The 26,353-nt window shown below is 25.9% G+C and overlaps 4 protein-coding genes across 4 annotated transcripts; 2 read left to right on the plus strand and 2 right to left on the minus strand.

Annotated features, from left to right (window-relative positions):
* Positions 1-230: 230 nt before the first annotated feature.
* LOC122856539 (tubulin polyglutamylase TTLL13) lies at positions 231-2,661 on the minus strand (the record flags this gene model as incomplete). The annotated part of the gene is made up of 6 exons (XM_044158214.1): positions 2,307-2,661; positions 2,083-2,239; positions 1,566-2,021; positions 978-1,159; positions 673-889; positions 231-617 (listed from the first exon to the last, which is right to left on the minus strand). Coding segments are annotated over exons 1-6 (1,743 nt in total), but the record flags the coding sequence as incomplete, so codon positions are not given.
* Positions 2,662-3,505: 844 nt separating this feature from the next.
* LOC122858258 (D-aspartate oxidase) lies at positions 3,506-5,294 on the minus strand. Its single transcript, XM_044161034.1, has 6 exons — positions 4,991-5,294; positions 4,710-4,922; positions 4,415-4,640; positions 4,286-4,344; positions 4,005-4,224; positions 3,506-3,923 (listed from the first exon to the last, which is right to left on the minus strand). The coding sequence occupies exons 1-6, from the start codon at positions 5,185-5,187 to the stop codon at positions 3,798-3,800; spliced, it is 1,041 nt and encodes a 346-aa protein (XP_044016969.1). The 5' UTR covers positions 5,188-5,294; the 3' UTR covers positions 3,506-3,797.
* A 1,961-nt stretch (positions 5,295-7,255) lies between these two features.
* LOC122856540 lies at positions 7,256-8,787 on the plus strand. Its single transcript, XM_044158215.1, has 4 exons — positions 7,256-7,406; positions 7,608-8,050; positions 8,134-8,604; positions 8,665-8,787. The coding sequence occupies exons 1-4, from the start codon at positions 7,256-7,258 to the stop codon at positions 8,785-8,787; spliced, it is 1,188 nt and encodes a 395-aa protein (XP_044014150.1).
* Positions 8,788-15,618: 6,831 nt separating this feature from the next.
* Positions 15,619-16,851, plus strand: LOC122858259 (probable 39S ribosomal protein L24, mitochondrial). The gene is made up of 5 exons (XM_044161035.1): positions 15,619-15,801; positions 15,875-16,060; positions 16,139-16,341; positions 16,423-16,609; positions 16,674-16,851. The coding sequence occupies exons 1-5, from the start codon at positions 15,703-15,705 to the stop codon at positions 16,758-16,760; spliced, it is 762 nt and encodes a 253-aa protein (XP_044016970.1). The 5' UTR covers positions 15,619-15,702; the 3' UTR covers positions 16,761-16,851.
* The last annotated feature ends 9,502 nt before the right edge of the window (positions 16,852-26,353 follow it).

Raw genomic sequence — 26,353 nt, forward strand, 5'->3', positions numbered from 1 at the left:
AATTTTTTAAATTCAATTTCTCGTAATTATGCGTCATAAAATGATTGAATTTTAAACAATATTTAGACGCTTTACTTGTAAATTATTTTTTCATAAAATATAAATAATCCAATATATTTTTAAATAATAAACAATGATTTAAAATTTTTTTTTTAATTATCAGAACTCTCATCATTAATATTATCAAGCTGTGAATTAATTTTTGTATATTTTTTATTTAATAAATCTTTTGGTTTTTCATTTTTCATTAGCTTTTCATATTGACTGTATTTTCTAATATCAACTGGTCTTAGATTACCATTTTTTTTCATTGTTAAATAAATGTGTTCAAGTATTCCATGACTTTTTATTAAAAATTCTCTTTGTATTAATGAATCAATACGTTTTTTTTCTTCAATATCATTTATTGCTTCCGGAACAAATGAACAAGTATTTTTTTTAATCAAATTTAATTTCGATTTTTTTATAATCAATGGAGTAATATTAATATCTTTTTTTTGACATTTATTTTTGCTCAATGTTAATGTTGAAGAATTTTTTTTATTTATTCTATCAGTGTCTAATTTCATGTCATATTTATTTGACATTCTTTTGCACTCTTCTTCTTTCGTTCTCAACTGGATAAAAAAAAATTATTAAAATTCATTATTAATTTGTATTTTTCAAACTTACAATTGCTTCTTCACGTTGAATTTTTGATGCTTCCTCACGAGCTCTAGATGCAGATGTATCTTGAAACATTGAATTACCATTTTGTTTAAAAAAAATATTATATTTATCATCATCACATGGATAAATTCTACGATAATTTCCCATATTTTCATTTTCCCATTTTTCTTGTTCATTGGCTAATTCATCTGTCTCAATCGTACCTGCTGTATCATTAATACTATCCATTTTCATAAAATTTTTAAATTATTTAATAAAAAAAAATTTAAATATTTAAATAATACTATTTTTATTAATTTAAAAATTACCAAGTTTCTTTTGTTGTTATTCCTTGAAGTAAACGATTTCTAACACGTTGACGATCTTCTTCCATGATTTTTTTTTTATCACATTGATGAAGATTTAACAGTCTAAATGTGTCTGTTAGTAATCCTTCCTTGATATCTTTATCAATTTGTGCATCAGTATGAAAACTTGGTGAATGATTAACCTATATTTAAATAAAATTATTAATTTTATAATTTAATTGACAAGCTTTTTATCATGACAAAACATTATGAAAAAAATAAATTAAAATTGTACTGGTTAATTAATAATATATAAAATTGTGTAAAATAATCATGTAACATCTTGATAAATATATTTGATAAATTTTAATTTCAATATTATAAAGTTGACTTTAAATTTCTAAACAGCTATGTGTTTATCTTATACAAATACTGTTTAATTTTTTGATAAATTGAGCCAATAATTTTTAATTTTCCACCAGTTATTTTTGCTGGTGGAAATTATTTAAATTCATTTGCTTTTTTTTTCCATAATTTTATTGTTTTTACTACACAGAAATGTCTACATAAAATTACAACAAAAATCCTTTTAATTAAATAAAAAATTACCTCTAATAAATATGGCTTCAATTTCCAATCAATAATAATATCGAAACCAAGAATTTCGAAACACGCATAAGTTAAATCATGAGTAGAAAAACAAGTTTTATAATTATGTTTTAATATTGGATAAGCTGATAATATTGTTTTGACAATAATTTCATCAATTTTACTCCACAATTCATCAACATTACATCCATTTATTTTTAATATTTGATTAAGAGTTGATATTTTTCTTTTACTACCAAATTCATCATCATTAACATACATTCTACTGTGTTTATTAACAGCATAATTTGTTAAATGCATAAATACATTTGATGTATTATAACTTGTTGGTTCTTTATATCTACTTGTTGCAAATCTAGCAAGACCATCATTGTAAACATATATTCTCAATGGATCACAAGATGTTATCAATGTATAAACACGAAGATCAAATTTATAACCATCAACTAAAAGTGGCTGTAATAAATTATTTAATTTAATTTTTTTAAAATTCATATTCATTTTATAATTATATTACTTTTGATAAATAAACTTGACAAATCATTCTGTCATATGGTTTTATATCCTTGAGACTTTTTGTCAAATAAATACCACGTCCTTGACATCCTGTATCTGGTTTTATAATAAAAGTTTTTGATTTTTTTTTCTTAGCATAATTAACAATATCTCCATAGCTATTTATAAATTAATAATTTAATTATGTACATGTTATAAATTTAATTTTTATTTTTGTTTACTTACTCAGCTGGAAGACACCATGTTTTTGGAAAAAAATTATAATCTTTTGAGTATAAACGTTGCATTCTATTAAGATTTCTAGCCAATAAATCTTTTCTACATATTTCTGTCATACCAGGAAAATGATTAATTTTTTGAAAACGTTTCATATCTTTTGCTCGTTCAATACCAACACTCAAATCAGCCCAATATAAATTCCATGGACTATCTTCACTCACTTCTTTCATTCCATATTTTTCAGCAACTCTTCTTATCAATTCATATTTACAATTTGTCGTACATATTGTTAAATATAACTTTTTTTTTTTTCCACGTTTTTTTTTTAACTCACTATTATTATTACACATTTCAACTTGATGATTTTCTAAGTATTTAAAAGTTTATTTAAATTTTTATATTTATTTTTATTTAATTGTTTATTACCTGTAATTAATTTGCCATTATTATCATTATTTTTAGTGCTATTTTCATATTTTTTTGAGTCATTTGTTGAAGCTGATGACTCGCTGTCATCATCATCATTTTTATTATCATTTAATATTATTTTTTCCGAACTGATATTCATGGTAATTTGATAAATTTTATTATCTGTTTATTGAATCCATTTAATAACTTGAATGACGTACTGAGATTTTATCAAAATAGTTTAAAATAAAAATATAAATTTACGTTTTTCATTTATTTTTTTTTGATCAATTTTCATGATGTAAATTGGCGATTGACTTTTGTTCAAATATCAGTCATTAATTTAATTTTTTATTGATGGTATTTTAACACTTGTTTTTATGATATTTTATACTGAAAGAAATTTAAATACTCCGAGTGTTTTATTGTCGTTTTACTTGGTTTTACTGACTCACTAAATTTACTGGCTTTTTTTCTTCTTACCTTTTTATTTAATTTTTTTTTTTTTGATAATTATAATTAGAGTACATCACGACCATGACCACCTTACGCGTATCCACGTTTATTATTCACAAATCACGGCATATTGCTACGAAAATAGCATCAGGATAATACTGTACCAGTTACCGTGCCGTCGATGTAATTTGTTTAATAATAATTATACATACCTTACCTAGATATCAAGAAAAAAAATAAAAAAAACCCAGTGACAATATTTTGTTATCGTGTTTTGAATAATGAACAAAAAAAAAAATATTACACATGCTAGAAAAAAAAATTAAAAACACCAGTTGAAATATAAATTAAAATTATTTTTTATTACTACTAAAAATTTTTTTATCGTTACTTTGGATAACTCGGTAGTTTAACAAGAAAAAAATAAATAAATTGTAAAAAAAAAATAATGTATTTATAGTTATATAATAATAATTAAATTGTAATTTTTTTTCTTGAATTTACATCGACGAAACAACTGGCAAATATTTCTAACGGAAACCATTTTTTTTTAGTAATATTTAATTTCGATTGTATCTTTTTATTTTGCAAGATAATAGTAGGTATTTTTTGAGACAATTAAAAATTAATTTGTTATAAATTTGACGTGATGAAATAAACTTTTTGAATAAAAAAGTTTTGTAATATTTTTACGACATCTAGGGCACAACCCCAGCACAATGTAACACCACTACCACCGTGTCCGTAATTATGTATCACCTGCAATAAACAATCATCATTATAATATTTCTACAGTATAATTTCACAATGTCTTTATTATTCTTCATTTTTTAAACTAACTGTATATTTTTTTCCTGTTTTATTTACAAGTATTTCAGATTCTAGACGAATTGATTTTCTTCCTGGTCTCAAACCAACCCATTCATCAATTAATTTGGCATTTCCTATAGCTGGAATAATTTTTTGACAACCTTCTTTTATAAATTTCGAATCAATTTTTCTTACTTTTGTATCGTAGTCATTTACTTGACTCGTTCCACCCAAAATCACAGACTCCATACTAAAAAAAAATTGGTTAATAAACGGCAAATATTTATTGTTTAATTTTTTTTTTTTTTTACTTTGGAATTATGTAATTATTGTCATCGAGAAATACACCAAAAATCCAGGGTGCTTTAACCTTGACACGAAAAATAAATTATTAAAAATTTAATAGAATTATAATGAAAAATAAATTTAAAAAAAAATACCCGAGCAACTTGACCTCGGATGGGTTCAACTGTCGAGTCACCACTTAATTTTCCCGCATTAATTCCAGCACAATTAATCAAAATTTCATATCCCTCATCTGCCAATTCATTGAAATTATTAATTTTTCTTTTCACCACAATGCCACCCAATGATTTAAATTTATCCATCAAATATGGTAAAAGATATTTTGGCTCACAAGTATAAGTCAAAAAAGAATAACCAGATCTAAAATATTAACAACGAAATAATATTTGTTTTTTATAAATAAAATTAAATTAAATAATAAAAATAAACCTGTATTTTTTGCAGTAATCATCATTGAATTTACGCAGTTCTTGATGAGTTAAATTTCGCCCGGCGTAAACGAGTGACAACCAAGACGGCATCTCTTTTGATTCAACATCATTGGAAACTCGAAAAACAGGAATTAATGATACTCCAATTTCCGATGATAAATCTGTTTTCCAAAAATTTTCCATCCATTTATGTGTTGCACCACCCCATCGTCTATCCACACAAAAAAAAATTGTAATTGATATATAAAAATAAAAAATTTAATGATAAAATTAACTGACAAAATATCAACATCTGGTGTGTCTTGAATTAAATAAGGATCCCAAAATCCAGCACTTCCATCACCAGTTGTATTTGGTGTATAATTATCAGCAAAAATAGTTACATTAAAATTTGGAAATTTTTCTTTAACAGCAAGTGCACTTGTTACACCAATAACACCACCTCCAATAACACAAATTTTTTTTTTAAAACTCATAACTCACTTGCAGTTTAATGTTCACTCATATTCGTTCAACAAAAATCACAAATATTATTTTTATCTTTCAGCACAAAGATTATTTTATAAAAAAAAATATATTTTTTTTTATTCAATGATAAGAGCACTTGAACGAATCCACATATTCGTTGCATAATACCAGTTGATAATCACGGCATTATACTAGAATATGGGTCCCGCTAAGACTCTGATAAATATATTTTTTTAATTTAAAAATAACAAGTATATATTGATGATTTTATTTCCTGCATTAACCGATAAACGAGCATAATACCAATTAAATAATAAGGTATTATACTCTGCTTACCGATAGTGCAAGAAAAGAAAAAAATTAATTTGTTAAAAAAATTTAATTTAAATTATTATAGACAATATAAATTGATGACTAATTGAGCCATGTTGATGGCTTGAAGTTGAATGTTATAATAAGTTATTGCTGGAGTTATAAGGCCCCACTGTTGAAGGCCTTTCAACTTAAACACCAACAACGAATTGGATATATAATTCAATGCCTGATGACGGTTCTCAGATATTGAGTATTTATTTACATTTCATACGAATGACTTAGACATAATAACGCCCGGAAGTCTGATAAAGTATATAGAAAAAACATTGGGCCCCAGTTAAAAAATCGTTAAAATAAATATGTATATTTTTTATTTTGTATATGTGAATAAATAATAAATAAATTTAAAAAAAAAATAATAAATAATAAAAAAGTTGTTGAAATGTTTTTTTTTCTTTTTTCTTTTTTAACAAGTGGTTGTATTATTATTATGTATTTTTATTATTATATATTGATGAATATGATTGTGCTTGGAGTGTCTTCAAGGTGGTCGAAATTCTGAATATATTCAATTGCAAATTAATCGGCTTGTTAAACAAGGGAGCATCAGATACCAGACACCACATCTGCATGGAATATGACCTCAACATAATATCACATGGAAGAACGACCTTTTTTATTTGACACATAACTATATGCACACAAAAATATATAAATATATTTTAAATGATATTTAAATAATATTATTTTTTTATTTGTTAAAGTAAAATTAATTTTTTTATAAATAGTTTGATCATTTTATTAAATGAAAATTATTAAAGACTTTATTTTTTAATTAAGACAATAATTTTTTATTTAAAAATATGAATATATAAAATGAATTTATATATCATAATAATTTTTATTACAAAAAAGAATAATAGAACAAAAAAAAAAAAAAACTAATGTAAAAATATTATAATTATTTTTAACAGCACAAAAGATGTAGAGATTGATCGTCATCCAGAAAAACGTGTTAAGGCTTGCCTAAGTTTTGAAGAACGAATGATGACAATAATTAAAGAACAAAATCCAACACTACGACTCAGTCAATTGAAACAAGTTTTAAAAAAATAATTGATTAAATCACGAGAAAATTTACTGAATCAAAGGCTGTTAAACAATTGAAATAATAATTAGAAATGAATATTCAAAATTAAATTAAATATCAATTTTTAATTAATAAATAATTTATCAATGAAAAGTCCATGACTATGTATTTATCTGTATCTACTTGTATCAACCTGTATCTACATGTATCTACTTGTCGACATGTAGGGGTGGAGCAGTTTTGCAGTATTGCCAGTCTCAACATGCATAGATATATTACTAACTTGTTGCTAGTTCAGTTCATCAGTTGGATAGCAAGCAAAAGGACTAGAGGTCTTAAAAAGGAAGATTACATACCACGTGGAAATCATAAGGTATATAAAGTTAAATACTATTTTATTCACGTGCATCGAAAAAAGCTATAAAAAGCAATCAATTTATTGTATTATTTTTTTTTTTTTTAAGTTAACGAAAATAAAATATGGAGACTGGTTCAAACGAGATAAATATGGAGACTGCAGATTTAAGTCCTACCGAATGGCTTGATGAATTTATTATAATTTCAAAAGAAGTAAGTTTTCAATTATATATATTTCATTTTTATGGCTATACTACAATTAGTTATTGTTGATTAAATTAAATAATAAATTAAAATAATTATTTCTTATATAGATGGAGTCAGAAAAAGCTGCAAAAAAAGAATTAGATGAACCTATGGAAATGGATTATGATTCTGATTCTGATTCTGATTCTGATTCTGATTTTAATTTTGATTCCGATTTGGGTTCTGAATTTGATTCTGATTCTGATTCTGATTCTGATGGTGATCAAGATTTGGAAGTTGATGATGATGAGGATGATGATGATGAGTATAAAAAAAAATTAAATCGCTTGGGTACTCTATTCCTCAGCCAACCACGACTTAAAAAAAGTAAGAATATACAATACTATGATTTTTAATAATAAAAAAAAAAATTTGTGTTACCCTGAATATACTAATGAAACTATTCATTGAATTTTTCAGTATGTGAAGATTGGAAGAATGAGTTTCTTTCTACATGCCTTAAAGAATTTAAATTTAATAGCAATGAAAAAAATTCAGTTAATGAAATACATGAAAAAGCAAATGATTTGAAGTACGTGGTGAATCTCTGTGGAACTAATTTAACACGTTTAGATGTAAAACAATATCCAATTTCTCAAATAATGCCAATAATTAATGCTAATTGTCCAAATCTTAAGTCACTTTCATGTGCATTCAAAGAAATAATGAGTCAAGATTTTGAAAATTGTTTTTCTAATATGTCTAAACTTAAAAAGCTGTCGATTGAATGGCAATGTGAAAATTCAACTCCACTAATGACTTTAGCCAAGTCAATAGAACAAACTGGTGGAACCTTAAAATGTTTGAAACTTTCATGTACCTTACAAGAAAATGATATTTTCTCACCAGATTCATTGGCTTCGGTAATTTTAAATTTTTAATAAATATTATATTACAATTATAAAATGTAATTTAATTTTTAATAAATTATTTATTTATTTTTCAGGTATTTCCTCGACTAACTGCTTTGACTTATTTGAATATATTTGAATTTGGGCTAAGTCAACTGTTACTTGAATCGATAAGTAAAATGAATAAGTTGACTGATCTATTATTGAAGTCTGGGTGGCCGGAAAATCATCCAATGTTTGATACATCAATCAATATGTATCCAATTGGGAATATGAAAAATCTCAAGTGGTTATATATTGATTGTGATTATGGCATTACAGATGAATTTTTGATAAATCTTTGTAATAATGCTAAAAAATTAACGGGTTTAAGTATGACTGGCACAAATATAACGGATACTGGTATCAGTGCAATTAATAATTTAGAAAAATTAGACCAGTTCAGTATTAATTTAGGTTATCGTCAACGAAATGAATTTATCACTGATGAATCAATTCAATGTTTATTTAATCAAAAATTGGACTACTTGGATATATCAAATTGCATTAATGTTACTGATAAATCAGTACTTAAGCTTGTTAAAAATTTACCAAATTTAAAGGATTTATATGTTAAAAATACAAAGGTAACTTATGAAGCTGTTGAAGAAATACAAGAGTTAGGAAAACAACGTAATAAACGAGTAAACGTACGTTATTCTTTTGAAGTTTATCATGATTATTTTCGAATCAATAGTGAAATTGAATAATGTTTTTTTGAGTCGAGAGTTGATTAAATGAAAAAAAAATTGTTATTATATTAATTTAATAAACAACAATAAAAACAGGTCAAATTTAAATATTTACTTGCAATTAATTATTATTTTTATTTATTTGTTATTTCTTTTCCTGAAACCTTTTCTTAATTTAAAATAAAAAAAAATATATATTTCTATTATTTGTTATCCAATTAATAATATTAAATAATTTAATAATTAAATATTTATCAGCTGGTTGGCATTGACGGAAAAAAATAAGCTCAAAATCCATATGGAAAAAATAGGAACCAAATTTAGTATAGGTTTTAATATTCAATTTTAATTAATAGAGGATAATAAATTTTTGTCTTTGTCTAAATACTTGAGTGGAAGGGAGAAACAATATATTCTCTTTCTAATCTCTCGTTCTTTTCGCACTCATAAATATATATATATGTTTTTAGCAAACATCTGCCAGATGTCTCTCATTTTGCCCTGGTTGTACCTTAAAAGAAGCTGCGTGCATAACCTCGATAACCTCCTTAAAGCTAGTTCACCTAGTTCAGTTGGATAGCAAGCAAACAGACTACAGAGACCAATATACACGTGGTAAACTTGGTAAACGGTGGTAAAAAGTAAGGTTACATAGCACGTGGCAATCGACGTCATTGCTATATATTGTAAAACTGCTATATTCACACGATAGCTTCATTAGGTATATTATGTTAAATACTATTTTATCCTTGTGCATCGGAAAAGAGCTATAAAGTGCAATTAATTTATTGTATAGTTTTTTCCAATTAATTTTTTAAAATTTATTATTTGACGGTATAATAATTCATTGAGTTTTTATTTTTTTAAAAAAAAAAAGTTAAACGAGAATAAAATATGGAGATTGATTCAAATGAGATGAATACAGAGAACGACGATTTAAGTCCTTCCGAATGGCTTGAAAAATTAATTGAAATTTCTAATGAAGTAAGTTTTAAATTATATATTATATTTTTATAGCTATACTGTCCTTGTTTGCTGTTGATTAAATAAAATTTTTTTTATATAGATGGAGACAGAAATGGCTGCAAATAAAGAATATAGCGAATCTATGGATACGGATTCTGATGATGATGATAATGATGAAGATGATGATGATGATGATGATGATGATGAAAATGATGATGAAGATAATGATGATTCTGATGATGATTACGACGTTGATTATGATAATAGTAATGACGAGGATCGAAAAAAATTATATTTGCGTATGAATCGCATGAGCCATCTATTTCTCAGCCAACCACGGCTCATAAAAAGTAAGAAAATAACAACAATATAATTTTTAATAATAAAAAAAAAATTTTGTATCATTCTAAATTTACTAATGAAATTATTTATTAAATTTTTCAGTATGCGAAGATTGGAAGAACAAGTTTATTCCTACGTGCTTAAAAAAATATAAATTGTTTAGAGATGAAAATAGTTCAGTTTTTGAAATACATGAAAAAGCAGATGATTTAAAGTACGTGATAAATCTCTGTGGTACTAATTTTAAACGTCTGAATGTAAAAAATTATCCTATCTCTCAAATAATGCCAATAATTAATGCTAATTGTCCAAATCTTGAGTCACTTTCATGTGCATTCGAAGAAATAATAGAAAAAGATTTTGAAAATTGTTTTTCCGATATGTCTAAACTTAAAAGACTGACGATTTACTGGCAATGTGAAAATTCAACTCTACCAATGACTTTAGCCAAATCATTAGAACAAATTGGTGGAACCTTGAAAAATTTAAATCTTATATGTAGCTTAGAAGGAAATGATATTTTCTCACCAGACTCATTGGCTTCAGTAAGTTTAAATTTTAAATAAATATTACACTACAATAACAGAACGTTATTTTAATTTTTAATGAATTATTTATTTATTTTTCAGATATTTCCTCAACTAACCGCTTTAGCTGATTTAGATATGTGTGGTTTCGTACTAAGTCAACTTTTACTTCAGTCGATAGGTCAAATGATAAATTTAACTCGTCTATCATTAACGTCTAGTTGGCCGAATAATCATCCAATGTCTGATACAATAATCAATTTGTGTCCAATCGGGAATTTAAAAAATCTCGAGACTTTAGTTATTCATTGTGATTATGGCGTTACAGATGAATTTTTGATTAATCTTTGTAATAATGCTAAAAAGATATTAAATTTACGTATAACTGGCACAAATATAACGGATACTGGTATGCGTGCAATTAATAATTTAGAACAATTACATTATTTCAATCTTGATTTAGGTTATCGTCAACAAAATCAATTTATCACTGATAAATCAATTCAATGTTTATTTAATCAAAAATTAGACTCTTTGAAGATATCAAATTGCATTAATGTTACTGATAAATCAGTACTTAAACTTGTTGAAAATTTACCAATTTTAACAAGTTTATCTGTTGAAAATACAAAGGTAACTCCTGAAGCTGTCGAAAAAATATATGAATTAGGAAAACAACGTAGAAAACGAATATTTGTATCTATATAATTAACTGTACTATTAAGAACAGAAAAAAAAGATCTCTTTAAATAAATATTAAAATATATAATTTTTATGTTTTTTCAATGAATGAATATAATTAAATTATAATTATTTTTTATTTTTATTTCAACAAGTGATATCATATTATCTCTGAGACGAAGTCTCCACACCTGGTGTTGAAAATTGAAATACGTCTGTGATCTGGCCAAATGGCATATGGCTTAATAATGAAATCATTGAATAAAAATAAATGTACATAATAATTTAAAAATAAAAAGAAAAATAATCACAGATAAAATTAATTTAAAAAAAATTATCTTTGTTCTTTTTATTATTTTTTAAAATGTATTAATTTTGTTGTGGTAATTTTTACATATCAGCAATACTCCACTTGTATGCCTCTTCTTCAACAGCAGTACGTGCATTTCTAGCATTAAACCAACGTTTTTCATATCCATTACTCCTGTCAACACCATCCCATCGACAACCAGGCCTAATCCCAAAACGATTTGGCATGTATGAACCTTGAAATGTAGGTTTATCTGGTTGTCTTTTGCCTTCCTTGATTTGTTTTTCTTTGACGTACTCCAACATTGGATCCTTAGCATGTAATATATTACGTTGATGAGCATCAAGATCAGCATCATCAGCATATTTTGCCATTGGCTTATTTATTTCACAAGCATCTTGATTTAATTTTTCTGTACGATCCTCTACTTGTTTCAATCTGTTAAATTACAAATTAACATATAAAAATAGCTATAATTTATCAATGGAAATATTAATTATTGATAAATTAAAAAATCTACAAACCTTTGGTTTAGGTTACACACCACATGGCAATCGACTTCATCCCTGACCTAACTTTTAAAACGGCTATGGCTATTTACACAATATACTTTTATTCAATTACATTGAAAAAAAAAGTGTAAAGTGTAATCAATTTATATCAAGTTTTTTCCATTAAATTTTTAAAATTTAATATTTGTCAGTATATTTAAATAATATTATTTTTTTATTTGTTAAAGTAAAATTAGTTTTTTTTTTTTTTTTTTTTTTTATAAATAGTTTGATCATTTTATTAGATAAAAATCATTGAATACTTTATTTTTAATTTGAGCCAAATGTTTTATTTAAAAATATTAATATATAATAAATTTTTCAGGAAGAAATTGAATGAAGACGACTTTATCAATTAGAAAAAAAAAAAGCTGAATTAAAAGCTTTATTAGAAAAAGAATTAGTAGTTATTGAAATTGGTGGTAATTAACAATAAAAATTAGTGGTCTCTAGTCTTCTTGGTAGAGACCTAGAGTCCAAGAAGGAGAGAGAGAGAGAAAGAGAGAGGTAAAGAGAGAGTGAAACAGAATAGTATATATATTAGTATATTAGTATATATATATATATAGTATATATAGTACTTGTACAAGAAGTGAGTGTGAAGCAAAACTTACCAAAGTTAGCAAAGTTAGTTTGGGACAGTTTAGGAGAAGGGGACACGGCATCAAATGTTTTTAAGGAAGAGTAGGGGAAGGCTTATTCCCTTGGCTAAAAACTAACTTTGGTAAATTGTATTTTACCTCAGTATGTGCTATGTATCTACCGGTATCTACCTGTATCTACCTGTATCTACCCGTCGACAGTTAGGGGCGGTAACAGTATTGCAGCCCCAATACGCATAGATTGGTATATATCTATAGCTAGTTCAGTTGGGTACATAGCAAGCAAGAAGACTACCAAGACTACATAGAGACCAAAATACGGTCTTGAAAAAGTAAGGTTACATACCACGTGGAAATCGACTTCTTCGCTGACTTAACTTTTTTAAAACGGCTATATTTACACAAAAGCTTCATAAGGTATATAAGGTTAAATACTATTTTATTCACGTGCATCGAAAAAAAGCTATAAAGTACAATTAATTTATATCAAGTTTTTTTTTTTTTTTAAGTTAACGAGAATAAAAGATGGAGACTGATTCAAATGAGATGAATATGGAGAGTGCAGATTTAACTCCTACCGAATGGCTTGATGAATTTATTATAATTTCGAGAGAAGAAGTAAGATTTAAATTATATATTATATTTTTATAGCTATAATGTAATTGTTGATTGTTAATTAAATGACATAATAAATTGTTTATTCTTCTCTTAAATAGATGGAGTCAGAAATAGCTGCAGATAAAGAATTAGATGAATCTATGGAAATGGATTATGATGGTAAAGATGAAGATGATGATGATTTTGATTCTGATTCTGATTCTGATTCTGATTCTGATGATTATCAAGATTTTGAAGTTGATGATGATGCGGATGATGAAGAGTATAAGAAAAGATTAAATTTGCGTTTGATTCGCATGAGTCCTCTATTTCTCAGCCAACCACGACTCAAAAAAAGTAAGAAAATAACAACACTATACATATAATTTTTAATGATAAAAAAAAAATTTTGTAGTACTCCAAATATACTAACAAGAAATATTCATTCAATTTTTCAGTATGCGAAGATTGGACAAACCATTTTCTTCCTACATGCTTTAAACAATATAAATTTAATAGCGATAAAAATAATTCAGTTAATGAAATACATGAAAAAGCAAATGATCTAAAGTACCTGGTGAATCTCTGTGGAACTAATTTAACACGTTTAAATGTAAAAAAATATCCAATTTCTCAAATAATGCCAATAATTAATGCAAATTGTCCAAATCTTGAGTCACTTTCATTAGGATTCAAAGAAATAATGAGTCAAGATTTTGAAAATTGTTTTTCTAATATGAATCACCTTAAAAGGCTGTCGATTGAATGGCAATGTGAAAATTCAACTCTACCAATGACTTTAGCCAAGTCATTAGAACACGTTGGTGGAACCCTGAAAACTTTATATCTTTCGTGTACCTTAAAAAAAAATGATATGTTCTCACCAGATTCATTGGCTTCGGTAAGTTTAAATTTTTAATAAATATTATATTACAATAAAAAATGTTATTTAATTTTTAATAAATTATTTATTTATCTTTTAGGTATTTCCTCGACTAATCGCTTTGGAACATTTGAATATATATGATTTTGGGCTAAGTCAATTTTTACTCCAGTCAATAGGTGAAATGGAAAATTTGGTCAACATAATGTTAATTTCTCATCAGCCGAAAAATCATCCAATGTTTGATACAGCGATAAATATGTATCCAATTGGAAATTTGATAAATCTCAAGATGATATATATTTCTTGTGATTATGGCATTACAGATGAATTTTTGATTAATCTTTCTAATAATGCCAGAAAATTAACGTATTTAAAAATAATTGGCCCAAATATAACGGATACTGGTATCAGTGCAATTAATAATTTAGAAGAATTAAAAGAGTTCGATCTTGGTTTAGGTTATTGTCAACTAAATCAATTTATCACTGATGAATCAATTCAATGTTTATTTAATCCAAAATTGGGCTTCTTGAATATATCGAATTGCATAAATATCACTGATAATTCAGTACTTAAACTTGTTGAAAATTTACCAAATTTAACAGGTTTATCTATTAATAATACAAAAATAACTCGTGAAACTGTCGAAGAAATACGTGAATTAGGAAAACAACGTCAAAAACCACTAAAAGTAAATTATTTTCCTTTTGAAAATGATGATTGGTTATTTTCCAATCATTAGAGAAATCAGATAATGTTTTTTTTTTCTTTAATTCTAGAGTTAAATAAATTTAAAAAATTGTTATTATGTTAATTTAATAAACAACAATAAAAACAGTTTTAATTTAAATTATTACTAATTAATTCGTATTTTTATTCATTTGTTATTTCTTGTTCTAAAAATAATTGACATAGACGAAAGAGAATAAGTTTAAAATCCAGGTAATATAATGTATACTTATGTATAATAATGATGGATTGCAACCAGCATCACAAACTACTTGCTAACAAGTCAGGGTACTATAATTGACACAGTTATTTAGCTAATTAATTTATAAATATTAAATATTTATTATAATATTAGTTATTTAATAATCAAAAATAATTAAGTCTCCAAATCATTTTGAAAAAGAGGTAGGTTAGATTGTAAACATTTCCAAGACCTGGTGAATCACCACTTTACAAAGGAACATGCCTGCAAAAAAAAAAAAACATAAAATATACATTACATTTTAAACGTGAATCCCGATTATAATTTTTAAATTTAAATTTAAATATGAGCAGCGTTGGGGCTAGTATACATAGACAATTTCTTTACCTACAACAAGGACGGTTTCTATGTTACTCTCTGTCGCTTTCCTCTCTATCTGTTTTTTTTTTTTATGTCGCTCCATGTGATTACATGTCATTTTGATTTGTTTATTACTGGAATATTGTGTTAATTGTTAACAACAACAACAAGAGTTAAACAATGGTTCGACCACTTGTTGATGTTTTAAAAAAAACAGGTGAATTCTCAAAGCAATATGCAAATTTGCCAGAAAGATATGTCAAACGTTCAATGGAACAGGTAAAATAACATTTTCTAAAAATTCAACATAACCTTGTTTACAGTTTTAATTAATAAAATTAATTTTTCATAGATTTATTGGCAAACTCCAAAAGGAAATCCTCGATTTAGTAAAAGAATAATACAAAGAGAACAATTTAAATTTTCAACTCATCGTCCATGGACAAGAGAATTTTATTGGGAAAATCATCCAGGAAAAAAACTTTATGAAGATGTTGTCAATCCAATCAAGCAGTGGAGTTGGTTCAGAGGTGACAGAGTATGTATTGATAATAATATACACTATCAATAATATTTATTTAGCTGTTTTGTTATTTAATTTAAATTTATTTATCAGGTTGAAATATTGACTGGACGTGATAAAGGAAAACAAGGATATATCAATCAAATTATTCAAGAGAGAAATTGGGTACTTGTTGAAGGCATGAACACAAAACTAAATGCAATGGGAAAAACTAAAAATTTTCCAGGTATCATGGTGTTACAAGAACAACCTCTAAATGTGCTGAATGACATTGCCTTGGTGGATCCATCTGATGAGTATGATGATTTTATTTCAACATAAATTAAATGATATTAATCAGCTGTTTAACAAATTTATTTTTTATAATAATTGTTTAGAAAACATACGTCATTTGAATGGCGTTATACTGAAGAAGGTGAACATGTTAGAGTATCAACAAGAACTGGAAGAATTATTCCAATTCCAATAACACAACAAGAAACAATTGATTATAAAGCTCCTCATCTTTACAATGATCAACCAAAGGACACTTCTAAAGCTGATGCACAAAAAATTACTTATAAGGTAATTGTATTATTGATAAATTTAAATATATTTAGATGAATAATATTGTTGATTTGTATTTTAGGCTGCTTTGAAAACATTTGAAATGGATATTATGGAAAAAATGGGAATCAAGGAAGATCGAATTCCTAAAAAGACATATTGGTATTAGACAGATTTTAAAAAACTTGATAATGTTATGAAAAACATTTTTTTTGTAGAAAATTTAATATTGAATAAAAATAAATTGATACACAAAAATATATATAGGTATATTTTAATTATTTAATAAGTTGTAAATTTATCGATATTTCTTAAATCGAATCATATTATTTCTTAAAATATACATATGTGCTATTAAATCAAATATTTTGTTAATGTATAAATATACTTATATTTTCTAATATCATTTAAAAAAAAAAATTACATTCAGTATACCACCTTGAAAAAAATAAACATAACAAAATAATGTTTAACATTCAATTGTTGAACATAAATTTTTGCATTCTGTTTTTTTTTTTTTCTTTTTATATCATCAGCAGAAATTGAATACTTTTTTTAAATACGCTTCGACTAGGATCAAGGCAGCAAAAGAGAAAGAGAGAGAGAGAGAGAGAGAGAGAAATACAATGTTAGTACTTGGTAGCCTCAAGCCTGGGACCTTTGGGGCTGTTGCATCTGTCGCACCTGTTGCAGTGTTGCAGTTCAGATGATTAGCAACAGATTTAGCAAAATACGGTCTTGTAAGCAAAGTTAAAAACCACATGGCATTCGACTTTATCAAGTATACAAGGTTGTTTTATTCACGTTCATCGGGAAAAAAAATGCATATAGAATAAACAATCAATTTATATCAAATTTTTTCTATTAAATTTCTAACAGTTTTTAAAATATTTCTCGGTATAGTAATTAATAATTCATTGCGATTTTACTTTATTTTTTTTGAAGTTAACGAAAATAAAATATGGAGACTGATTTATATAAGATGAATATAAAGACTGAAGATTTAAGTCCTACCGAATGGCATGAGAATTTAATTAAATTTTTAAAAGAAGACGTAAGTTTTGAATTATACAAAAATATTTTTGTAGCTACTGTAATTTTTTTTCGATGTTATTGCAAGCTCGAGTGCTCCTACGCATATTTCGATAGTTTCTACCACATGTGCCTGTCACCTGACATTAGTAATGTGGTGTGTTCTCGTGAAAATAATATACAAGGAAAAAGAAACCAAGATACAAGGTGTGCTTGCAAAACCAACTTGATAAAAATAATAATAACTTTTTATTGATATTAAATATAAAATTTGTGTTATTATTTTTGAAAATATTTAAATCATAAAATAAAGCTGCACCAAAAGTATATACACTTTAATGTTAATTGAATCGAATTATAAAATATTAATTGTTTTCTTATACAGGAAGAGTTATCAGCAATACGTTTATATGATGATGGAAAAGGATCTATGGAAATATATTATGAAGATAATGACGATAAATATGAAAAGGAACAAAAAGCACATTCTTATATGCGTATGATTCGCATGGGTCCTCTATTTTCTATTCAACCACGACTCGAAAAAAGTAAGACAATAACAACACTATTAATTTCAATGATATATAAACAAAATTTTGTATTATACTCTAAATAGTAAATTAACTAATAAAAATATTTAATTAATTTTTTCAGTATGTAAAGATAGAGAGAACGGGTTTCTTTTTACAAGCTTGACACAATATACATTTTATCAGAACGATGAAAATGATTTAGTTGAATTATATGAAAAAACAAATGATTTAAAGTACCTGTTGAATCTCTGTGGAAGTAATTTCACATGTTTAGATTTATCATGTTATCCTACTTCTCAATTAATGCCAATAATCAATGCTAATTGTCCAAATCTTTGGGACCTTGCATTAGGATTCAAAGAAATAACAAGTCAAGATTTTGAAAATTGTTTTTCCAATATGCCTAATCTTAAAGTGCTGTCGATTAACTGGGAATGTAAAAATTCAACTCTACCAATGACTTTAGCCAAGTCAATAGAACGAATTGGTGGAACATTGAAAAATTTAGAACTTTTATATGCCTTACAAGGAAATAATATTTTCTCAACAGATTCATTGACTTTGGTGAGTTTAAATTTATAATAAATTTTACAATAAAAAAATACAATAATTAAAATTAATTTTTAATAAAATATTTATTTTTCAGGCATTTCCTCGACTAATCGCTTTGGAACGTTTATATATATGGAATTTTCGACTAAGTCAACTTTTACTCCAGTCGATAAGTAAAATGAAAAATTTGGCTGATTTAATGTTAACGTCTCGTTGGCCAAAAAATCATCCAATGTTTGATACAAGAATCAATATGTATCCAATTGGAAATTTAAAAAATCTCTGGTATTTAAGTATTGATTGTGATTATGGCGTTACAGATGAATTTTTGATTAAACTTTCTCACAATGCTAAAAAATTAAGCAATTTATCTATAACTGGTACAAATATAACTGATATTGGTATGAGTGCAATTAATAATTTAAAACAATTGAAATTGTTCGATCTTGGTTTAGATAATCGTTTTTCGAATCGATCAGAAGAAACCAATGGATTTATCACTGATGAATCAATTCAATGTTTATTTAATCAAAAATTGAAATCTTTCAATATATCAAATTGCATTAATATTACTGATAGATCAGTACTGAAAGTTGTTAAAAATTTGCCAAATTTAAAATCTTTGTATGTTAAAAATACAAAAGTAACCCGTGAAGCTGTCGAAAAAATATATGAATTAAGAAACCAACGTAATGAACCAATAGAAGTACATTATTCTTCTAAAAATGATGTTTATTTTTAAATTATTAGTGAAATTAAATTATGTTTTTTTTTCAAGTTTAGTGTTAGATAAATAAAGAAATTGTTTATATGTTAATTTACAATAAAAAATATTTTAATTTAAATATTTACTTGCAATTACAATAATGATTTTTCTCCATTCGTTATTTCCTTCCCTGAAACTAATTTAAATTAATAACAATTATTTATTTTTTTATAATTTTTATGAAATGAATAATAATAATAATTATCGATAAATTTTAATAACAAAAACAAGAGGTAATTAATTAATTGTTTGTCAAATTGTCTTTTTTTTTTTTTTTTTTCTTTCGTTTCTATTGAGTCAAAAAAAAATATTTAAAAATCAGGTTAATTTTTTTTTATGGTAATTTATATAAATTTTAAGAAAGCAGTTTTTAAATTTTTTAATTAATTGTATTTGATAATTTATACTGTCTTTAAATATATTAAAATTAAAAATCAAATTGAGTTTTATCAAAGATAATTTACTTGGCTATAAAATAATGATATTTTCAAAATACATCTCTCAAAATATTATGTTCATCCCCCAAATTATATTTTAACGATACTTTAAGTATTTTATTATTTTTTTAATCATTTTTCGAAATTTATTTCTATGTCGTTTTATATACGTTTTATATACGTTTTATAAACGTATGAAAAATATCTGATGACTCAAGTAACAATACAAAAGAAATTAAAAAAAAAAAAAAAGGTTAATCAGTCGAAATCTTAATTAACAAATTATTCTTATTAATTTTATATTTTTTTTCTTATAAAAATTTTTAAAATTCAGAAAAATATAATTAAAATTTCTTTGGCACGTGTTTTTTTTTTTCGACCGCATGGCATCCACGTAACATTTTTTTTCTCACCCGGACGTGAGTCATGCAGCGGGAAATATTTTTCGGAAATTTTTCCTGGCGTTAGCCAATGGCTGATATGCAGAGGGCGAAACTAGACAGTAATTCCCAAAATTACCCGGTAATTCCTAGAAAAAGCGGCCTCTAGGACTTCTAGTATTTGTCTAGGATTGTCTAGGATATATAAAGGGCCTCCCAAACAATTTTTAGTCAGTTCTTCTTTGGCTTCGTCGGGTTAATATCATCTTAAAATTTTCCGTCCGGTAAATTCTTTGAGTTGCTCGAAATATTTTAAAATAGTTCTTAGTTGGTTCGTTTTAGTTTTCGCGGAGTGAACATCGTATCGAATTTTTTCGTCTCTTAAATTTGGTTAGAAATTTTTAAAACGACCGCGTGTAGATTGACTCGTGATTATAAAAAAAAAAAAAGTGAAAGTGCAAGTGCTAGTGATTCATTACAAAAAAAGAAATCTGTAATTGAAATTAATTAAAGTGATATAATAAAAATGATAAGTGATAAAGTGAATATAAGTGTAAAAAGTGCCGGTTGCTGATTTGGGATTAATTGGATTATTGGAGACTATGACAATGCCGTTGTTATTTTGTGGATTATTGGAGACTACCTAGACGACTTCTTCATGGCTGTTTGCTGAGAGGATGTGATGGAATTTATTTGGATTATTGGAGACTACCTGGACGACTTCTTCTTGGCTGTTTGCTGGCATAAAGTAAGTTCCTCTAGATCATGATTGACTAGTTGTAATTTTTAACCCATCCCGGAAAAGTGCTTCAATATCCTTGAAGTTTCAAAAAATTGTTGCTATATTTTTTGAAGCTTCTTGTCGTTCCATTATTTTATGTATAGATTTATTTTGACTGATTATTACAATAATTATATATATTCAATTTTAATGATAAATTAAATATAGTCGTAGTGTAAAAGTCAAAATGAATCGACCTTGTCTATCTCAAACAGAGTAGACAAGGGTGATTAGGAATTATTATCTATCGTGAAAATTTATAATAGATAAATTATCACCCTATTTTCCATTCGCGATGTATTTTTTTTATTTGATATCGAATGCACGTTTCCAAAAACAATAATAAAATTTTCAAGTATGTTTCAGGTTTTTTTCTGTTGCAGGTTTTTTATGATTTCAGGTTTTTCAGGAGTTTAAGTTTTTCACGATATTAATATTATGATTTTTTTTTGTTTCAGGATTTTTATGATTTCAGGTTTTTCACGATATTAATATTATGATTTTTTTTGTTTCAGGATTTTGTATGATTTCAGGTTTTTCAAGATGTTAATATTATGATTTTTTTTGTTTCAGGATTTTTATGATTTTAGGTTTTCAATAAAATGATTTTAATATTATCAAGATTTTAATATTTTATACAATATTGTATAGTGAAATAGTGAAGTGTGAAATAATGATAGTAAGTGATAGTGGCATAGTGATTAAGGCCTAGAAATGTCCTATCACAATTAGTGATAGTGGCATAGTGATTTGAGCCTGTAGAAATGTCCTATCACAGTGAATAATAAAAAATATACCTGCTGCTATGAGCGCGGGTATATATGTTTATTTTTTTTTACATACGCGCGCGTTAATAATTGCTGCTACGAGCGCAAGTATAATTATATATATATAGAAAATATACCTGCAGCTATGAGCGCGGGTATAATTACGTATATATATTTATTTTTTTTTACATTCGCGTGCGTTAATAACTGCTGCTATGAGCGCAAATATTATTAAATATATATTTAAAATATATATCTGCAGCTATGAGCGCGGGTATAATTACGTATATATATTTATTTTTTTTACATGTGCGTACGTTAATAACTGCTGCTACGAGCGCAAATATTAATAAATATATATCTGCAGCTATGAGCGCGGGTATATATATTTTTTTTACATACGCGTGCGTTGATAATTGCTGCTTTGAGCGCAATCCGAAAAATTTTGAAAATCCCATCGAAATAATTCTAGCTGCAGCTAGAAAACGTGCGAAAAGTGGATTAGGTCTACTGGAGAAACCACTTGACAAAAAAAAAACGAGTCAAAATGTCTTACCTCCTGGGTGGCTTGGAAAAGACACCCTTAAATTTACCTGTTATTATTAATTTATTATTTTTCAGCTTCTACAATTTTAGCAACATCTAAATATTGTTAATTTAATTAAAAAAAAATTTAATAAAATAATTTCTAACTTATTATATATGTATAAATATAAGATAACAACCGAAATAAATTATTTTAATATATGTTTATTAACAATAAAAATATTTTTTTTTTGTATCCTCAGTTGTTTAACCGGTTAATTTCTATGTTCGCTTTTTTCTCCCGGGCACACTTAAAATTTACCTGTTATTATTAATTTATTATTTTTCAGCTTTTAAAATTTAATCAACATCTATGTATTGCTAATTTAATTGAAATTAACGAATTATTATCACATAATGTAATTTTCACTTGAAAAAAATTATCAAAATTTACTGTACACTTTATTTCATTATAACAAAAAATCTAAAACAACAGTTATTATTTTTTTTCGATTTATTTTTATATATTCTTTTTGAAAACAATAAATGATTAATTATTGAATTTATTCTTGAAATGTTGCTGGCGTTTTTTTTTTTTGGGATTATAAAATTGTATAGCATTGATTGATATCTTTTTCAGGTAAAGCTCTTTTTTAATTTATCATAGTTCAAGCCTTCAACAAATTAATTAATTTATTCATATAATTGAATTTAATCATATTAAATATTTTGTTAAAATATAAATATATATTTCCTAATTTTATTAAAAAAAAAAAATTTCATTCATTTTCAGTATACCACCTTGAAAAAAAAAACAACAAAATAATGTTTAATCTTTTTATTATTTAACATAAATTTTTGCTTTCTGTTTTTTTTTCCTTTTTAAATCATCACTTTGGTTCAATTTAGCCATGATCTTGTTATTGTTTATCTAGAGATCTAGAGTTCAACTAGAGACCTAGAGTTCAAGATAAAAAAGGAGCGTGAAAGTTGTAACAGAATGTCATGTTGGTACCGGTGTACCTGCCCATACCTGTCGATATGTGAGAGCCGTGAAGGTAGTAGCAGTGTTATTGCCCATCGTTATATTACTATATAATTTACTCGTTATAGTTTCATTCGTTTGCATTCGTTCAGTTCAGTTGAAGAACATAATACGATTTTTAAAAAGTAAGATTACACACCACGTGGCAATCGACTTTATCTCTGACATAACTTTTTTAAACGACTATTATACTATTTAAACGAGCTTTATAAGGTATGCATATAATTAAATATTTCATTCGGTAATATTAAAATAGTGCTTAACTGCAGCTTACAGTTTAAATGAAGCAATAAATTTGATTCAGTTGGCTGACTGGTTAGACACAATTAGACAGCTAAACACGTGTTTGAAAATTGAGGTTACACACCACGTGACAACCGACTTCATTAGACATTTGTTATTCTATGTATATGTAAATGAGTTGAGGTTAAATGAAATTTAATTCACATGCTACAGAGTGCAATCAATTTATCAAATTTTTTTTATTAATTTTTTTTAGTACTTGTCAGTATATTATAATTCATTGCAATTTTTTTTTTTCTTTAAGTTAACCAAAAATAAAGTATGGAGACTAATTCAATTGAGATGAATATGGAGAGTACAGATTTAATTCCTTCTGAATGGCATGAAAAATTTAATACATTTTCAAAAAAAGAAGTAAGTTTTGAATTATATATTATATTTTTGTAGCTACTTTAATTGTTTATTGTTAATTAAATAAAATGATAAATTATTATTTTTTTTTTATAAAGCGTGAGTTATTAAAAAAATCTTTAAATAATGGAGCAGAGGAATCCTTGGAAATGGATTATGATGATGATGAAGATGATGACTATTTAGATGATCATCAAATGTATGAAGATGATGATGATTCAGATAATTACCAGAAATATGAAAATACAAGTGATGAAGATAATTATGATAATGATGATGATGATATGAATAATGATGCTGATGATATTAATGATGATGATAATATTTATACTAAGACTTACGATGAACGTACAAAAAAAATAAAAGCACAGTGTGATGCACGTATGGTTCGCATGGGTTTTCTATTTGCTGGTCAACCACGACTCGAAAGAAGTAAGAAAATAACAATTTTATATAAATTTTAATGATAAAAACAAAATTTTGGATAATACTCTAAATAGTAAATAAACTAATGAATATATTTTATTAATTTTTCAGTATGTAAAGATGAGGAGAACCAATTTCTTTCTACATGCTTTACGACATACATATTTGGAGTTAATAATTTACATGAAAAAGCAAATGATCTAAAGTACCTGGTGAATCTCTGTGGAACTAATTTAACACGTCTAAATGTTAAAAATTATCCTAGTTCTCAAATAATGCCAATAATCAATGCTAATTGTCCAAATGTTTGGGACCTTGCATTGGGATTTAAAGAAATAACAAGTCAAGATTTTGAAAATTGTTTTTCCAATATGCCTAACCTTGAAAAACTGTCGATTCACTGGCAATGTGAAAATTCAATTCTACCAATGACCTTAGCCAAGTCATTGAAAGAAATTGGTGGAATCTTGAAAAATTTGAATCTTTCATCTTACTCACAAGGAAATGGCTTGTTCTCACCAGATTCATTGGGCTTGGTAAGTTTGAATTTTTAATAAATATTATATTACAATAACAAAATTTTATTTATTTTTAATAAATTATTTATTTATTTTTTAGGTTCTTCCTGAGCTAACTGCTTTGAAATCTTTAGATATACGTGGTTTCATACTGAGTCAACTATTACTTGAATCGATAGGAGAAATGAATAATTTGGCTTGTCTATCATTAACGTCCAGTTGGCCAAAGAATCATCTAACGTTTGATACAATAATCAATATGTATCCAGTTGGGAATTTAAAAAATCTCGAGAGTGCAGTTATTGATTGTGATTATGGTGTTACAGATGAATTTTTAATTAATCTTTGTAATAATGCTAAAAAATTAACCACTCTAAATATACTTGGCACAAATATAACGGATACTGGTATGGCTGCTATTAATAATTTAGAACAATTGGAAGTGTTTGATCTTGGTTTAGATCTTCGTTCTTCGGATCTATTAGAAACCAATGAATTTATCACTGATGAATCAATCCAATGTTTATTTAATCAAAAATTGGACGTCTTGGATATATCACAATGTATTAATGTCACTGATAAATCAGTACTTAAACTTGTTAAAAATTTACCAAATTTAACATTTTTATCTATTAAAAATACAAAGGTAACTCGTGAAGCTGTTAAAGAAATATATGAATCAAGAAAACAAAGTAAGAATCCAGTAGAAGTACATTATACTTTTAAAAATAATAATTGATTTTTTTCAAATCATTTGTTGAATCAAATATTTTTTTTTATTTCTGAGTCCAGAGTTGGATAAATAAAGAATTTGTTATTATATTATAATGTCATAAGCAACAATGAATAATGTTTTAATTAAAATATATTTACTTGCAATTAATTGTTATTTTTATTTATTTGTTATTTCTTTTCCTAAAAATAATTTACATAGACGAAAGAGAATAAGTTCGAAAGTCAGGTAATATAGAATATACCTTTATATAATAATTATGGATTGCAACCAGCACCACAGACTACATGCTAGCTATTTAGCTATAATAATTTATAAATATTTATATTATTTATTATAACATTAGTTATTAAATTTAAAAAAAATATGACCAAGCCTCTAAATCAGTTTGAAAACTTTCAGTATAAACATTTCCAAGACCTGGTGAATCACATTACAAAGGAACATGAGTTCAAAAAAGATATGATAGTAACTTAAGTAAATATTTTCAAAATTATATGTTTAAATAGAAGCAGTGTTAGGTCTAGTAGACAATTTCTTTAGCTACAACAGCTAAGAGAAAGAGAGAGAGGGAGAGAGAGAGAGATATAGTAAGTGCAGTCGTTGCAGTATT

The sequence above is a fragment of the Aphidius gifuensis genome, linkage group LG5, assembly GCF_014905175.1.
Source record: "Aphidius gifuensis isolate YNYX2018 linkage group LG5, ASM1490517v1, whole genome shotgun sequence".
NCBI lineage: Eukaryota > Metazoa > Arthropoda > Insecta > Hymenoptera > Braconidae > Aphidius > Aphidius gifuensis.

Excerpts from the sequence above, each read along its gene's own strand:
- LOC122858258 (XM_044161034.1), bottom strand. The coding sequence starts at position 5,187 with ATGAGTTTTAAAAAAAAAATTTGTGTTATTGGAGGTGGTGTTATTGGT. Across the intron at positions 4,923-4,990 it reads ACACCAGATGTTGATATTTT|ACGATGGGGTGGTGCAACAC; the intron begins GTCAGTTAATTT and ends TTGTGTGGATAG. Across the intron at positions 4,345-4,414 it reads TCCGAGGTCAAGTTGCTCGG|GTTAAAGCACCCTGGATTTT; the intron begins GTATTTTTTTTT and ends TTTCGTGTCAAG.
- LOC122856540 (XM_044158215.1), top strand. The coding sequence starts at position 7,256 with ATGGAGTCAGAAAAAGCTGCAAAAAAAGAATTAGATGAACCTATGGAA. Across the intron at positions 7,407-7,607 it reads TTCTGATTCTGATTCTGATG|TATGTGAAGATTGGAAGAAT; the intron begins GTGATCAAGATT and ends TGAATTTTTCAG. Across the intron at positions 8,051-8,133 it reads CACCAGATTCATTGGCTTCG|GTATTTCCTCGACTAACTGC; the intron begins GTAATTTTAAAT and ends TTTATTTTTCAG.
- LOC122858259 (XM_044161035.1), top strand. The coding sequence starts at position 15,703 with ATGGTTCGACCACTTGTTGATGTTTTAAAAAAAACAGGTGAATTCTCA. Across the intron at positions 16,061-16,138 it reads GTTGGTTCAGAGGTGACAGA|GTTGAAATATTGACTGGACG; the intron begins GTATGTATTGAT and ends TTTATTTATCAG. Across the intron at positions 16,610-16,673 it reads CACAAAAAATTACTTATAAG|GCTGCTTTGAAAACATTTGA; the intron begins GTAATTGTATTA and ends TTTGTATTTTAG.